Source organism: Bombina bombina, chromosome 4, assembly GCF_027579735.1.
Source record: "Bombina bombina isolate aBomBom1 chromosome 4, aBomBom1.pri, whole genome shotgun sequence".
NCBI lineage: Eukaryota > Metazoa > Chordata > Amphibia > Anura > Bombinatoridae > Bombina > Bombina bombina.
Window position 1 is genome coordinate 72,983,470 of NC_069502.1, and position 18,468 is coordinate 73,001,937.

An 18,468-nucleotide genomic window follows, 5' to 3' on the forward strand; every position below is an offset into this window, starting at 1 on the left:
TTTGACAGACATCCATTTTAGCCAATCAGAGCTGACTGCCTGGAACTCCACGTACGTGAGCACAGTGTTATCTATATGACACACATGAACTAACACCCTCTAGTGCTGAAAAACTGTCAAAATTCCCTGAGAGAAGAGGCGGCCTTCAATGGCTTAGAAATTAACATATGAACCTCCTAGGTTTAGCGTTCAACTAAGAATATCAAGAGAACAAAGAAAAATTGGTGATAAAAGTAAATTGGAAAATTGTTTAAAATTACATTCTCTATCTGAATCATGAAAGTTTATTTTGGACTAGACTGTCCCTTTAAGTATTTGTAAACAATGGCTGTTTCTGTAAAAAAAATAACTTTTTTTTTCTTAATAAGTTTTATAAGACTTTTTCCTTTCCTCCAAAACATTTATCCTTATTAGTCAGGGAACATTAATACATAAGTACCCATTGCATGCTTCCTGTTTTTCATTAAAGGGACATTAACCTTTTTTCTTTCATGATTCAGATAGAGCACTGGTCTTTAAACCTGTCCTCCGGCCTCCCTATCAGGCCACATTTTAAGGGTATCTGAACTAGAGCACAGGTAAGATAATCAGCTGATTAGTAAACATGGTTATTTTACCTGATCTCATCCTAGGTAATCCTGAAAATCCGGCCTGTTGAGGAGGTCTGAGGACAGGTTTAAAAACCATTGAGAAAGAGCATACAATTTTAAACAACTTTCCAATTTAATTATATTATCTAATTTGCTTCATTCTCTTGGTATCCTTTGTTGCAAAGCATATCTAGATAGGCTCAGGAGCTTGGAGCTAGATGCTGATTGATGGCTGAACTTGTTGGCTCATTTTCATTGGCTTACAAATGTGTTCAGCTAGCTCCCAGGCATGCATTGCTGCTTCTTCAATAAATGATTCCAAGAGAATGAAGCAAAATTGATAACAGAAGTAAATTGGAAAGTTATTTAAAAATGTATAATCTATCTAAATCATGAAAGAAAATTTTGGGGTTTCGTGTCCCTTTAAATTGTTCTCATTTATAAATAGTATATGATACACATATTTGTTGATTATATTTGACTTGTGACAAATAATTATGGTTTAATACATTTCTGAATTTACTATTATTATTATTATTAGAGATGTGCATTTACAATTTTGTTGATTCTTCTGCTATGCAAGCAGATGAATACATTAAGGGTTGAAACAGACAAAGAACTAATTGACCATATCTATTTGTTTGTTCATTCTTACTGTTGCCATGAAAAAAGGAGCAAGAAAGGGCAGCAAAATGGGAAAGGAGTTATACAAGGGTGATTAATCATTTCCTTAGTTTGTTATGATATCCATGGTGTCTGACCATTCAGGTGCCCATGCCCCCTGTCCAATCCTGACATAGTATTACTAATTATTGATGTTTAGTGACAGCCAGTCAGGCATTACATTTTGTTTTTAGTCATACAGACTTGTCCAATCAAACCATAATGTGTCATAAGGAGGTAGGAGACTAGGGGATGCTCAGCCATTTTCGATTAATTGAATATAAGGGTGCAGATGCAAATCAAAAAGTCAGGAGGTTCAGAGAGGTCAAAATAGACTGCAACAAATCAGCAATTTATAGGTAGATCACAATCCTTTAGAAAAGCTTATCTTTAACTAAAACATCTCTATAGACTTGAATTGCCAATTATATAGAACAATCATTAGATACATTTTTATAAATTATTGTAATTGAGCCCTATATGTTCTATTGGCATTGGAAGATTATTTTAAAGCAGGGGTGTCAAAACTTTGCTCTCCAGAGGTTTTGGAACTACATTTCCCATGATGCTCAGCTAGATAAAATGCTGGCTGAGCATCATCGGAAATGTAGTTCCAAAACCTCTGGAGAGCAAAGTTTGGACACCCCTGTTTTAAAGGGATATGAAACCCATTTAGAGAGAGCATACTTTACAATTTACTCCTATTCTTTAATTTGGTTTGTTCTCATCATAGTTCCATGACCATTTAATTGTTCAAATTTTATAATGTAAGATTTATGTTAAAATTAAATTAGTTGTTTCCATTGGAAATAACGATAACAAATCCAAAACCAATATCTGACCAAACTGAACACCCACACGAACAAAATTCGGCCAAGCCAAACATTTTGGAAAATATGAAACAAATCTTTCAGGCAAAACATATTTTTTGACTGTGCACATTTCTAATTATCATTTTGCATTCTGGTATGTAGCATATTCTCCCAGCATCCACCGCAACCAGATTTTTTCATCAGTGTACTGTACCAGATAATAAATTATGATTCATCACTACAGAGAATACATTTCCACTGCTTCCAGAGTCCAGTGGCAGTGTACTTTACACCACTCCAGCTGACACCCCAGCTTGACGTGATGCATTTACAGCATGTTACAGCTTTTTGGCAACTCTGCAATGAGTGATGCAGCAGATGAAAAAGCATCAGAGGCTTCAGCAATAAGAGGCCCCACTCTGTGAGTTTTTGTGGTCTACCTCTTCATGGGCTTTTGTTGCTCCTAGATACTTCCACTTCACAGCACATGCAGCTGACTAGGGTAGATCTAGTATAACAGGAATTTTATGAACTGACTTGTGGCAAAGGTGACATCCTATAACAGTGACACATTTAAAGTCACTGAGTTCTTCAGTACAGCCCATAGTACAACCAATATTTGTCTATGGAGTTTACATGTTTCTGTACTGGATTGTATGCACCTGTTAGCAATGGGTGTGGCCAAAAACCTAAACTCAATAATTAGTATGGGTGCTACATACTTTTGGCCATACAGTGTATTTCAAGATTGTGTGGGAATGTAGGCTTGAGGGATGAACAGCGCCATATAGCTTGCTACAATATTGCTATTTTGAAGATATTTAGATAACATTATGGACTCTATTTATCAAGCAGCAAATGCAAGCCTGCTTACCGCAAGATAAGAAGCGGCATTCATCTGACTTCCTCTTCTTAACCTCTGAGTAAAAACACACCAAACTCTCTTGATCGTGGTGATTGACAAACACTACTCTTGTGCGATAAGTTGAGTGAGAGCAGGGCAGCGCTGCAAAAGTTCCTTGTGCAATGATAAATGTGGTCAATAGATATACAGCGTTGTCTGCTCGCTTGCTCTTGGAACACAAACGAACAAACCGCTGCAGATCCTCTGTATGTGAGAGAGTGAGCAAGACGCCACCGGAAGTGAATCGTAACACACAGCCCTGAGAGGTGCACGCTAAGCGCGGCTGAGCCTGCCGTTAATAGACTAGAAAAATGATGATTTAGTGCCCTGTAGTGGCACGAAACGCGTAAGGAGCCTTTGTTGCCTCTTGTCCTATGTTTTACTTATGTTCAAATAAAGCCTTGTTTTAGATTTTAACTTTGTGCCTTCCTAGTACATCTTTTTTTTTATTTATTTTTTTCACTTGCTGTTGGAACCCTTGTCCATCCATGCTTTGACAATATACCAAATTAGTTTATTGTCCCTTAGTATCCCAGAACAAAAAGGTTGTCACTGACTGACTGTATTTTTAAAGTGTTTTAAAGCTATGAAAATTAGGAATGACTCAATGGGCAGCTGTATAATTATTCAGAAACAAGATGCAAGATGTGTGTGGGGTACCATAATTCCTTAAAGGCTTTATCAGTCCTGTAGCTGAGTACCTAGTACAATAAGATATGCTGTGTTTTATTTTATATTCTTCATTATTTGTCCTTATCCTCATTGTATTGTCATGTACCAACAAATGTGAAAGAGATTGTCACCTAAATAAATTAAGGTGTTCCATGAAAATACAGAGAAAAATGGGTATCCTATATAATAAAAGGCCAGGTATGTTTGTCAGATGCAATCATGTGCAGTAGAGACTGTAGAGGACAAACATACCTGGCCTTGAGCAGCAGAGTAGTGCGCACTGCGGAAACTGCCCGGTGGGAGCGTGACCGGGGCGTGGCCTTATGGGGTGTGGCCGGGCGTGTCGTGATGGGGCATGGCCAGCGGGCGTGGCGAGGGTTGTGGCCTCATGGGAGAGCATGGGAGGGGCGTGGCCGGCGGGAGAGACCAAAAGAGGTGGGAGAGACCAAAAGAGAGGAGGGAAAGAGAAAAAGCGAGCAAAAGAGGGGGGAAGAGAGAGAGAGCAAAAGAGAGGGGGGAGAGAGGAAAAGAGGGTAGAGAGAGCAAAAGAGAGGAGGGAGAGAGAGAGCACAAAAGAGGGGGGAGAGAGAGAGAGAGCACAAAAGAGGGGGAGAAAGAGAGCACAAAAGAGGGGGAGAGAGAGCTCAAAAGAGAGGGGGGAGAAAGAGCGCAAAAGAGAGGGACAGAGCTCAAAAGAGAGGGGGAGAGAGAGAGTTTAAAAGAGAGGGAGAGAGAGAGCACAAAAGAGGGGGGAGAGAGAGCTCAAAAGAGAAGGGGGAGAGAGAGTGCAACAGAGGGAGAGAGAGAGCACAAAAGAGAGTGGGAGAGAACACAAAAGAGAGGGGGAGAGAGCACAAAAGAGAGGGGGGAGAGAAGAGAGCACAAAAGAGGGGGGAGAGAGAGAGCACAAAAGAGGGGGAGAGAGCACAAAAGAGAGGGTGGAGAAAGAGTTTAAAAGAGAGGGGGGAGAGAGAGTGTAAAAGATGGGGGAGAGAGAGCATAAAAGAGAAGGGGGAGAGAGAGTGCAAAAGAGGGAGAGAGTGCAAAAGAGGGAGAGAGAGAGAGCGCAAAAGAGGGAGAGAGAGCGCAAAAGAGAGGGGGAGAGAGCACAAAAGAGAGGGGGAGAGCGCAAAAGAGAGGGGGTAGAGAGAGCAAAAGAGAGGGGGAGAGAGAGCAAAAGAGAGGGGGAAAGAGAGCAAAAGAGAGGGGGAGAGAGAGCAAAAGAGAGGGGGAAAGAGAGCAAAAGAGAGGGGGGAGAGAGAGAGCGCAAAAGAGGGGGGAGAGAGAGAAAAATAGGGGAGAGAGAGCAAAAGAGAGGGGGAAAGAGAGCAAAAGAGAGGGGGGAGAGAGAGAGCGCAAAAGAGGGGGGAGAGAGAGAAAAATAGGGGAGAGAGAGCAAAAGAGGGCAAGAGAGATAAAGCAAAAGAGGGGGGAGAGAGCAGAAGAGGGGGGAAGAGAGAGAGAGCGAGCAAAAGAGGGGTGAGAGAGAGAGTAAAAGAGGGGGGAGAGAGCAAAAGAGGGGGAGAGAGAGCATAAGAGGGGAGAGAGAGAGCAAAAGAGGGGGGAGAGTGCAAAATAAGGGGGAGAGTGAGAGCTCAAAAGAGAGGGGGGAGAGAGAGAGAGCGCAAAAGAGAGGGGAGAGAGAGAGGAAGCAAGGGTTGGAACCATGGCTCTTAAAAAATTGGCCGTGTCCACAGGCTTTAGGACTAGTTTTATAATAATGAAATAATCCCAGAAGTCAAATCAAAGTGATGTTTATCTGTATTCCAGTAGACTTCCCACACCTTGTGTCAGTCATAGATTACAGGAAATGTCCCCTTGTGCCTGTCTGTCATGAATATTAAAGTATCTAGTAGATGTATCCAGGAATTACATATCATTAACATTAAACAAAGCATTAAGAGCCTAATATACATTGATTACTACGTATTACTGAGTACTTGAAGGTGACTTTTAAAATTCTCCAGGGTCCTTAAACTGCCAATAATAATTAGATTTTCTTAATTAGTTCAATGACAAACACACAGTAAAAATATAATAGTAACTTTGAATGTATTGATTTTTGTTATTCAAGGATCAGAATGTGTGAGTACAACATAGGAATATACTTAAACAATTCTGTATTACTATAGTACATATTTATTGTGTTAAAATAATAAAAAATATTGTTTTTATTTTGTCTTAAATTTAATGCTTGCCATATTTTCATTATAAAATAAATTTTTAGAATTTAAAACAATGGAGAGAATAATTTAATTCCACATTTATACCGAGGAACCTAATTACTTTTATTTACACAGATGTTATACTGATAGAATCCCTTAACCTCTTCCATGCCAGGTGTTTGTATAATTTGGTGTTCTAAGAATATAGGCACATTTTAAATACTTTTCTATGCATCTGCTTAGGCCCAATTCATTTTTCTATGTCTATATAAACAGCTATGGTATACCGTTATACAAAATATTTTACTAATAAATCTGTGCTAAAAAAGGACTAGAAAAGTGGTGTGCTAACTATTGTCTTTTTACGTTCAACGGAAATAGCGCTCGTATCAAAAGGCAAAATTAAAGGCGATTGTAAGAGCGGAATCACATTTTACGCTCTTTGGGGTAGCATGACTGAAATCCTTGCGTAGAGGCTAGAGCTAGAACATAAAAACATTCAAAATAAGAGTTACACTCATATAAACACTTTCTAATAAAAAAATCATATAAATATTTTAAAAAGCTGTATTGTACATACATATACATACATATACATGTCTAAATATGTGTATATATTATTATTATTATTATCGGTTATTTGTAGAGCGCCAACAGATTCCGCAGCGCTAGTATGTATATGTATATATCTGTGCACATATGTATTTATGTGTTTTACTGTATAAATATGCTACATAATTCACGTTCCAGTGTTCTTCACGTACAGGAAAATTTTATTTTTTATTGTAAATACATATTTCTATATATATATATATCCGTATATACCTATACTTGTATATATATTCCTATATATATATATATATATATATATATATATATATATATACCATTATCATATATATATATATATATATATATAGAAATATATATTTAATAACAAAATTTAACATTTGTATCTATGTGAAGAACATAGGAATAGTTTAAAAAAAATAATTATTAAAAAAGATCATCCATACTGTAGAAAATTCTAAATAATCCATATAATATATGTATAATAATTTTTAATAATTATTATTTATTTTTGTAATTTTTCATTTAATTCTTCATGTGTGCTAACCCAATACTGCGTTAGACCTAAAGCGCCAAACATGAATCGTGTTACGCATATTTTACATCCCTATTTTCTTCCCATAGAAAAAATTATATTTGTTTTATTAAACACACATATACAGTATATATATATATATATATATATATATATATATATATATATATCTGATAGTGGTAATATAACATAGATATATTTACCTATATATCCATAGGAATAGATATACAGGTATAGGCTTATACATATATATATATATATACCCTGTTGGGTTAGCACGTGAGCGACAGGTGTTAGGTTTTTTTCTTCTGATGCCACGTTAACCCAATGTGCGTTAAATTGAATTGCTCTCAACAACGTGTTTACTTTCAACTCATGATACTCATGCTACTTCCAACGCGTGCAAAGAGCCATGATAAACCCATTATAGCTTGCACGCAACAGTTAGCGTGCCACTCGTAATCTAGCCCCAAGTAATCAAATGAATGTAATTTTATGTAATCGCTGTAGTTTTAGGTAATTGTTAAATGCCTGGACAGTTCAAACACTATTCTGAAAGAATGGGAAAGGTATGAATTTTACTTGGGAAAATTAATATAATCATTTTGCAATTTATAATAAAACACTCAAGTATTAATGGTAATCAACTATAACTATTAATTATGAATTAATTGGATTAGGGTAGCATTAATAATAGTAGCATAATTTTAGCATATGAGATCATTATTATTGCCTCTAGGGATTACAGAATGTTAAAACCAAGAATTATTGATGAGAATTGCTATTGAAATTTAAATTATATTTCAATTTCTTCCCTTTATATTGTCATTTATTTATTTTGTATTCTGATTCAAAAAGCTACAAAAACTATTAAATGGACACCAAACTATTAAAGCTCACCAAATTCCTTAAAATATGTTCCTAGGTTATATTATATTATTCAGTTACTTTTATAGCAGATCCCCCATATAAACAAGAAGGTAAATGATTTATTTCTATTAAAAAAACAAAAATGTAATAAATAATGGTTTCATATTCATTTTGGGCTACATAACTCTACAGAATGGCTCACTGGACCTTGAGCATAAATCATCAGATATAAATATTGAAGCCACAATTTTCTGTCTTTCATTTTGCTGTCATAAATATTAATGTGTCATCTTGCGGTGCCTCTAGGATTTCCTTATTTATTGATAGAAATGGATGCACCTACTGGGTAATCAGAGATACTTGGTAGGAAACCTCTATTTTCAGATAAGTAATTTTCTTTCTGCCCAGCTGGAATAATTTGGTTGAAGTTGCTCAATTTTTTTTCCTTTCCCTCAACGGTAGCTGATAAAACTTTCAGTGCTGTTGAACCAGCATTTTTTTTCATGGGCATTTGAGCCAATATTATTACTTAAATACCTTAACATAAATAAAATTATTCCTATTACACCTTGTTCTATTCAGACAAGGAAGACTCAGAGCAATCTCCTCTATGCCAGCTGACAACTGCGATAACCTGCTAGGAATCTGCTTTATGTCCTGAGGAAGGAATAGACTACTTAATGGCTTGGACTCAAACGCAATTGATTTCAAATTTATTACATGACAAATTTAGTTTTAAATTACAAACCACTATATTTATCTGTTTTTTCAGGATGAAAAAAACCAAATGATGACTACAAATGTCTGGCTAAAGCAGGTAAGCTCTTTTTATTTATTTATTTATTTATTTTTTAAAGGATACCTTTTTGTAAAGTTTAGTTAGCAATACGGTTGTAACAAGTCACAACCAAATCGCCAATCTGTAATTTTTATTGGAGATCATATTTGCTTTTTTTCCAACAATAATTCACCCTGAAGGATAGAGAGATGATTGAGAGGGATGGGGGTGAGGGAAAGATGGGTAGAGAACTATGAGCAACCAGGTCATAAAGAGTGTCAATTGGTGCCCCACTGCCCAGTAAAATCATAATTAGACATTCATTATTTAGACAGAGCATACAATTTTAAACATTCCAATTTACTTCTATTAGTTAATTTGCTTCCTTCTCTTGTTATCTATTTCTGAAAGGTTTATTTAGGGAAGCTCAGGAGCAGCAAAGAACATAGGTTCTAGCTGCTGATTGGTGGCTGCATATATATATATACCGATTGTCATTGGCTCACCCATATGTTCAGTGAGAAACCAGTAATGCATTGCTGCTCCTTCAACAAATGATACCAAGAGAATGAAGCAAATTTGATAATAGACGTAAACTGTAAGTTGTATAAAACTGTATGTTCTATCCAAATAATGAATGAAAATTTTGGAGTTTCCTATCCCTTTAATCTGGGAATGTATGAACACTATATTAGTGTGGGAAACAACTCCATTAGTGTTAATCTATTGACAAATCTAGTGTAGTTTCAACATTTATTTAATAAAAAACACACTAATGGTGTTAAATGTGAACACTCACTGTGTTTTTATAACACTATGCGAGTGTTGAAAAATTAACCCTGTTTAAAGTGTACATTTAACTCTATTTCGTGTGGACCGATATAAACCCCAGAAAAGTGTTGATTTTACACTGCTAGTGTGAAATTAACACTCTGAAATTTGCTGTGTACCATCACTTTAAATTACTAAAAGGGGGCAAAAAAAAGTATACTATAATGTTGTTTTACTGTGCATAAATACATATTTTATATAACAATCTCATACCATCCCTTTATGCACTGCTAACAATCTCCATACAATATACACGTTGTAAATAAAATTGTATGTTCTACCTAATTAAAATGTGTGGGTTTCATGTCTCTCCCCTCAGTTCATAGGAGGTTCAAATTTGTTCCCAGTAGAAATTAATATCCTAGAAGAGGGGCATTTAATTTTTCTTAAAATAACTATATTCCTAAACAGACAAAATCTCTGTGGTTTTGTCAAACTACATACACAGGGTAGAGATATGTGGAGATTTTTAATTTTGACCTATTAATAATTTGGCACTATTAAGGCCTATTTGTAATAAACTTAGTCAAATGTTATAGAGGTGGTTTTTAATGAAATAGTGCTGTAAAAGGCAATAGGAAGAATTTCATTTCTATAAAGGAACTAAAAAATACTCAAGTGACTTCCAAAAGGTATCTTCAATGCCACCAAATGTGTCACTGCAATTTTTTTCAGTCTTTCTAAGTCTTGCCAGTGTAAAGTACCACTGAGGTAAGCATTTTATGGTTCATCTCTACTACCAATGGTGAGGCCAATGTTCTGTATATGTATGGGATTTATTTTTTGTTGCCATTTTTGGGGATTCTGTTGAATACTCAGTTAATTCTGCTAATAAGTACTGTACTGTGGAAGGGTGTTTTTGGAATGTTGATCCAAGAGACTATAAATTGATAATGGTGTGCGTAAGTACAGATGTTTATAAGGGGAATTTATTCACAAATGTTGAGGTTGGGAATTTTTCAGCCAGGGGTAAAAAGCTACATCTTGTAATGGCTCACTGGGCTTATCTAGGTTTTTAATTGCCATCCTTCAAAAAGGTTAGCTAAAGTTTTGCATTGTAGGAAATGGGTTACAAAAGCGACCAGAGGAAAGAGATCACCAAATCGGACCTAAAAGGGTCCAGAAGAAAGAGATCACCAAGCCTGACTTCAAATGGTCCAGAAGAGATCACCAAGCCTGACCTAAAAGGGTCCAGAAGAAAGAGATCACCAAGCCTGACCTAAAATGGTCCAGAAGAAAGAGATCATCAAGCCTGAGCTAAAAGGATCCAGAAGAAAGAGATCACCAAGCTTGAGCGAAAAGGATCCAGAAGAAAGAGATCACCAAGCCTGACCTACAATTGTCCAGAAGAAAGAGATCACCAATCCTGAGCTAAAAGGATCCAGAAGAAAGAGATCACCAAGCCTGATTTAAAATGGTCCAGAAGAAAGAGATCACAAAGCCTGACCTAAAAGTGTCCAGAAGAAAGAGATCACCAAGCCTGACCTAAAATAGTCCAGAAGAAAGAGATCACCAAGCCTTACTGAAAATGGCCCAGAAGAAAGAGATCGCCAATCCTGACCTAAAATAGTCCAGAAGAAAGAGATCACCAAGTCTGATCTAAAATAGTCCAGAAGAAAGAGATCACCAAGCCTGACCTACAATTGTCCAGAAGAAAGAGATCACCAATCCTGAGCTAAAAGGATCCAGAAGAAAGAGATCACCAAGCCTGATCTAAAATGGTGCAGAAGAAAGAGATCACCAAGCCTGACCTAAAATGGTCCAGAAGAAAGAGATCACCAAGCCTGACCTAAAATAGTCCAGAAGAAAGAGATCACCAAGCCTGCCCTAAAATGGTCCAGGAGAAAACGATCACCAAGCCTGACCTAAAATGGTCCAGAAGAAAGAGATCACCAATCCTGAGCTAAAAGGATCCAGAAGAAAGAGATCAACAAACCTGACCTAAAATGGATCAGAAGAAAGATCACAAAGCCTGACCTAAAAGGGTCCAGAAGAAAGAGATCACCAAGCCTGACCTAAAATGGTCCAGAAGAAAGAGATCACCAAGCCTGACTGAAAATGGCCCAGAAGAAAGAGATTGCCAAGCCTGACCTAAAATAGTCCAGAAGAAAGAGATCACCAAGCCTGACCTAAAATGGTACAGAAGAAAGCGATCACCAAGCCTGACCTAAAATGGTCCAGAAGAAAGAGATCACCAATCCTGAGCTAAAAGGATCCAGAAGAAAGAGATCAACAAACCTGACCTAAAATGGATCAGAAGAAAGATCACAAAGCCTGACCTAAAAGGGTCCAGAAGACAGAGATCACCAAGCCTGACCTAAAATGGTCCAGAAGAAAGAGATCACCAAGCCTGACCTAAAATTGTCCAGAAGAAAGAGATCATCAAGCTTGACTGCTCCCCACATTTAACTTTGCACAAGCCGCTGCTTGTGCTATGCCAGGGCTGTCAGTTATCCTGATCTGATACCTTTAGATGGTGAAGAGGTTAAGTAGTAGCAGCGATCTTAAGACTGCAGCTACTTGACTAGTTTTACAGGCTCTCTCGTGCAAGCCTGAAACACTGGGACTCTGAAGCTGCATACACAGCTTAATAAATGGTCCCCATTGTTTGAGTTCAAATGGTGTTGAAACAAGTGATGTGGACTTTTTGAGATATGAATGTTGAGACGATTTGAACAGAAAATTGTATTCCTTACTGAATCTTAGAAAGCAATTTTATAGGGATATAATAAAGCTTTCATGGTTTTATTTCCATTTTCACATTGTGCACACATTCAGAGAAACCAGCTTCTATCGAGCATGTGCAATAATTCACAGTATATATGTATATTAGTCACATGATACAAAGGACAAGGAAAATAAAGGAAACATTAACATTTGTCATTTGAAATAGTAAAAGTATTATTGCAATTGTATTGTATTTAATGGTATTTTAGCTAATGCTAAACCCTGTGCCCCCCCCCCCCCAGCTGTGATCATCGCTTCTTCTCACACAACCACCACTGTTGTGACCAGACCCTCCTCTGCTCCACTTGGCCCCACACATTGCACATATGACACCTCCCCTCTTGCAGCGGCCCTGCCCACTAGTCGCCAAACAGTAAAAAGCTTGACCTCAGCAGCGCAGATCAACCTTGTCATGTGCATTTAGTGCAGATCTGCAATTTCTCAAATAGCATTTGCCTCCTTGAAGGTTTCAGCCTAATTATTAGCTGAGCACTATTTTGTCATCCCCTATCTTTAAAGCATAAAGGAGGCTGAACCAGCTTCTAAGGGCTATGTTTGCAACTTGCCAGACGACACCACAACCCTTTTTCACTGATGGATCCAGGACTGTACACAGAGAAGTGGGTGTGCATTCTGTTTAGCCTGTGGGGCATGTGGTACAGCAGCTGATTGGCTGTACCTCCTGCCAGTGAGAAATTAAACTTAGGTTTAAGGTGCAAGGCAGGCAGTTCGGGCTAGCACAGTGCGTCTGGCAAGGTGCAAACATAGCCCTTATTTGCTAATTCAGCGCACATTATGGTAAGCTTCCTGAAAACTTAATTGCAATGCTTTTAAACAAAGTTATGTTTTAAAATATATTTAAAGGGACTTGAAACCCAAACATTTTCTTTCATTATTCAGATAGAGAATGCCATATAAAAAAAGTTTCCAATTTTATGCTATTATCAAATTTGCTTCGTGTTATTCTTTGTTGAAGAGATACCTAGGTAGGCAGCACTATATGACAGGAAATAGTGTTGCCATCTAGTACTGCAGACACGTACACACTCCTAAGTATAACATTGATGCAAAACTGCTGCCATATAGTACTGCAGACACGTACACACTCCTAAGCTTACATCCCTGCCTTTCAACAAAGGATAAAAAGAAAATTAAGATAATGTTATAATAGAAGTAAATGATAAAGTTGTTTTAAATGGTATGCTCTATCTGAATAATCAAAGAAAAATTAGGGGTTTATGTCCCTTTAATAACATTTTGAAACTAAGGGACAGATTACGATAATAATAATATTTTATTTTATTTAGTTTTTATTTATTTTATACTCCTTACATACCCCTACAGTATATTGGACATATAGGCGCTGTATCAATTCTTGAATATACATTTACTCTTACTGTCTAGGGCTTCACATCCCTCCCAGTATTTGTCCTATATATCCGCCACCATTTCCTATTCATTTCTTGACTAGCGCCTACTACAGAGTATCACTTGTATCAACTCAGTTCGCTGAGGAGACACATTTTACTTATTTCTATATAATATATATATATATATATATATATATATATATATATATATATATATATATATATATATATATATATATAGGTATAGATATATATTGTACCAAAAAACATCAGATAAATATAAATTTATATAAATATTTATTTATGAATAAATAGAACATTTTCCATGTATGTGCAGAACATTAGAATGTAAAATATTAATATTTTCATGTCGGGTTAGCGCACATGAGAATATGCAATCATGTTTGCGTGAGAGTAAGGTGTTCCACTTTTTTTGCTCTATTGACTTCTATGGGGGAATACGTGAATGAGCTTGCGATATTCTAAGTTTTGCCTTTTGTGCTCATCTGGTTAGCACACAAGTGAAAACAGTTTACTTTCAACTCAAAATACGAGCGCAACCCAACAAACAAAAAAAAGTATTTCTTGCGCAATTAACGCTGGAGCAATTTTGATAATAAAAGTAAATTTAATTATTTATTTTAAACTGTATGCTCTGTCTGAATCACAAAATACATTTTTTGGTTCCATATCCCTTTAAAGGTACATGACTGATGGCAGAGCTTCAGCAAACTATTGTACAGCAGATGCTATTGATCACTTGTTTTAGCCTTTTTTAAGCCAAGACAGGCATTATGTGCACATGCCCACTGCCAATATGTGCTTTGCCAGGAATGGTGACTGCTGGTAAATATGCTCCCAGCACTGTGTATAGATAATACCTATTAATCAGTGCTGGTTCTCCCCTTCTACTTCCCTTGATTTATAAAAAGATTATTATAAGACAACCTGTATTAGCCACATCGTGTTGCACTGCAGACGTACATCTCACATTTTGTTTACTGGATTACTCCCAATCACAATAATGAGTTTGTATTGGGTATTATAGAAGCAAACATTGGTATTTGGTCAACCTATTTATAAACACGAACAAAAAGATGAAGCAGGCACAGTGGCCCTAGTTGAAAAACCTTGACATTATTCTAAAGCTCAAGACAGACAGGTGCTCTGCAAAAACGTGTAAGCTTTTAAACAGATGGTGCAATGTACTGTAGCTTATATCTTTATTTAGTCTCGGGTTAAATGGATAAATATTAATTCTTTCATGATTTGGATAGAACATGTAATTTTAAGCAACTTTCTAATTTACTCCTATTATCAACATTTCTTCATTCTCTTGGTATCTTTATTTGAAAAGGCAGGAATGTAAGCTTAGGAGCCGGACCATTTTTGGTTCAGCACATTGGTAGAGCTTGTTGATTGGTGGCTCAATGTAAAAATAAAAAAAAAATGTATGCCCTTTTATACAAAGTGCACCCCATATTAAAGGGACAGTAAATACCTTGTAATCACAAGACATTTATGTTGTGTTCCTATAGAACAACATATCAACCAAGTCTTAAAGGGACAGTCTTCTCCAGAAATGTTATAGTTTAAAAAGATAGACAATACCTTTTTTACTCATTGCCCATTTTGCACAACCAACATGGTTATATACGTAATATACTTTTTACCTCTGTGATTACCTTGAATCTAAACCTCTGCAGACTGCCCCTTATCTCAGTTCTTTTGAAAGATGTGCATTTTAGGCATTCGGTGCTCTCTCATAAGTAACTCCATGGGAGTGAGCATAAAATTATCTATATGGAACACATGAACTAGCACCGTCTAGCTGTGAAAACTGTTGAAATGCACAGAGATAAGAGGCGGCCTTAAAGTGCTTAACTCCAGGCCTTAAAGTGGCCTCCTCCAGCGCAGCTTGTGTTTTAATTGCACCATTTTCTGTGGCAAAATGGATGGATCCTGTTTTAAGGCTATAAGGTTGCTTTATAGAGAATCCCAAACGGTGATAGGGAAGTTCTACGTGTTCAAGGAGTGGAGTAAGTGGAGCGTATTTGTATGATATATGCATACTAGTGGACAGGATTTTATCCTATTCTGATAATATACTGGCTGTAACGTGATAACTATGAACTAATTTGAATCTTTATTGGGGTAAGGTCCATGCCATCGTTGCTACATTGTTTAGTCTAAAGATTTGCCTATCTATTTGAATCCATGCCTTACTGTTGGTGTTGTGAGCCCATTCAACTATATGTTGTAGTGTTATTGAGTGTTTGTATGCCTGCAAGCATGAAACACCCAGTCCTCCATTATCTCTAGAGAGAGATACATGGTTTTTCTTGGAATTATGGATCTGGATCCAGCCCAAATATATTGCTCAAAAGCTTTTTGCAATTGAACAACAAATCCCTCGAGGAGCAGAATGGGTAGGGTCTGAAGTAAATACAAGAATTGTGGTAGGATGTTCATTTTTAGGACCCCGATTCTGCCAAGCTATGAGAGTTGTTTATTTTTCCAAATCAATAGATCTTGAATTATTTCATTTTTTAGAGTGGTGTAGTTGAATTTGTATAAATCATGCGTGGAAGGGGTCAGATATATCCCTAAATATTTCAGTTAATGCTGAGCAATGGGAATATTATATTTGTTGCTTAAGTGTTGTGTGCTCTTCGGGTTGGTATTTATATTTAAAATTTCAGATTTGGTGATGTTTAATTGGAAATTGGAAATCTTGCTGTATCTGCCCAGCTCAGCAAGAAGTTCTGGGATGGAGGCCTCGGCCTCAGTAAGCGAGAACAGTGCATCGTCAGCGTAGAGAGCCTGTTTGTATTCAGTGTCCCCTACAACAAGCCCCGTGATCCCTTTGTTATTTCTAATTTTTTGAGCCAATACCTCCATAGAAATGGCAAAAAGCAGTGGAGACAAGGAACACCCCTGCCTGGTGCCAGTGTTAATGTTGAAGGATTCGGAGAGTGTACCACTTGCATTTGGGTAGGAATATAGGGCCATGGACACCATTGCTCTGCAGAGAAAAGACCATCAAACTCTATCAAAGGCCTTTTCTGCATCGGTCTCAAAAAGGGCCAGGGGAGTTTCTGTAACTTTAGCATGGTTTATTAGCTGTAGGATTTTGATGGTATTATCTCGGGCTTCCCGTCCGGGAATAAAGCCCACTTGGTCTTTAGATATCAGACTTGGCAAATGTTTATTTGACCTATTGGCAAGATCCTTAGCTAGTAGTTTCATATCAGTGTTTATAAGTCAAATGGGTCTAAAGTTCTCAGGGCAAGAGGCTGGTTTCCCTGGCTTAGGAATGACTGTAATGTGTGCCTCTAAAAGTGATCTAGATAAAGTGGGGTTGTCTCTTAAATTGTTAAAGAGCTTGAGCAGTTGAGAGGACAGTATGTTTTTAAATATTTTATAATATGTGGGGGTGTGGGGGTGTAGCCATCTGGGCCTGGGCTTTTGTCTGTCAGTGTGTCTTTGATAGCCTGTAGTAACTCTTCTGATGTGATAGGAGATTCAAGATTTGTTTTTGCTTCGTCACTCAAGGAGGGGAGGTTGAGATCCCGAAAGAAGATGTCAGTGTTTTCTCTAAGATTAGCTGTTTTAAACTGTGAGTAAGGAGAAGACTCAGGGTTATCTATATTATAAAGTGATCTATAGTATTCTCGGAAGGTGGAGGCTATAAGTTTACTACTATGAATAAGCTGACCGTCTTTTGTTTTTAGGGAATGAATGTCTGCTGATAGCTGTTTCCTATGAAGGTTTCTTGCTAAAATTTTCCCGGGTTTGTTGCCCCCCTCATAATAGTATTGTTTGAGATATAGGGCATTGCGTTGGTGAACTTTTATGAGGAAATGCTTTAGTTATTTTCTCTTGCTTAATAAATTATGCTTAAGGGCATCATTAGTCGGTTCTCGCTTATGTTTATACTCAAGTGTACTGATCCTAGCCAGGAGGCTAGTGTGCTGTTCCCTAGACTGTTTGGCAATCCTCGCTCTGTGTTTGATAAATAGGCCACGCACCACGGATTTATGTGCCTCCCATTCAACTAGAGGCGACGAGGCAGTATTCTCGTTAACTGAAAAGTATTCAACTAGATCTCTCTCCACCTCCTTGAGAATGACTGGATTATCTAGCAGTGTGTCATCAAGTTTCCATGTCCTGGATGTGATTGGGAGATCTGGCCAGAGAATGGAACAGGTGACAGAGGCGTAGTCTGACCATGTTATATTGCCTATGTTGCATTGATTAGTAAGGGAGAGGCCATGAGAGTCTGTAAATATGTAATCTATCCGCGTGTAACAATTATGGGGAGAGGAATAAAAAGTGTAGTCTTTCACATTTGGATGCAATGTTCTCCACACATCATGAAGTGAGAGATTGTTCAGGGAGTTTTTCACTACCCTGAACACATTGGTAGCCCCTCTCGAAGCATCTACGAGTGGATCAAATAAGAGATTAAAATTTCCAGCCAAGAATACCACCCCCCTGACATGGTCTAGCAGTAGGTTTGAGATTGTTTGGAAAAAATGATTCTGGGTTTGGTTAGGGGCATATACAGTATATTTAAGAGTGTGCGATGTTGGCCATAGAGTAGGCCTACTAGGAGAACATAGCGGCCCTCTGGGTTGTGAATAAGAATGCCCACTCTTAGTTTTTTATTTGGCCCTGAGGCAAAACAAGATATGGGGTAGTGCATGGGAGTCCAATGTGGTTCTCTACCTTTTTGAAAATGTGTCTCCTGTATCAATATAATTTGGCTTTTTAATTTGTTCAGTTCCCTAAATGCTATGGATCTTTTACCCTGGCTGTTAAGTCCTTTGGCATTTATGGAGGTCAATTGAAAGTGGTCCTGGAACCTATTGAGTTTGTAGGGCATGTTGCAGGAGGGGAAGAGAAAAAAAAAGGGGGGGGAAGAGGAGAAGAAAAGGAGAAAAGATGAAGAGGTAGAGAGAAGAGTAGACTGAAAAGA

At 37.4% G+C, this 18,468-nt stretch overlaps 1 protein-coding gene across 1 annotated transcript in view; it reads left to right on the top strand.

Annotated features, from left to right (window-relative positions):
• CHRNA2 (cholinergic receptor nicotinic alpha 2 subunit) overlaps positions 1–18,468 on the top strand; it is a 140,997-nt gene that overhangs the window by 41,635 nt on the left and 80,894 nt on the right. The window contains exon 3 of the mRNA XM_053711065.1: positions 8,554–8,598. Within this exon, the coding sequence (XP_053567040.1) occupies positions 8,554–8,598 (45 nt within the window). The remainder of the gene's footprint in view (positions 1–8,553; positions 8,599–18,468) is intronic.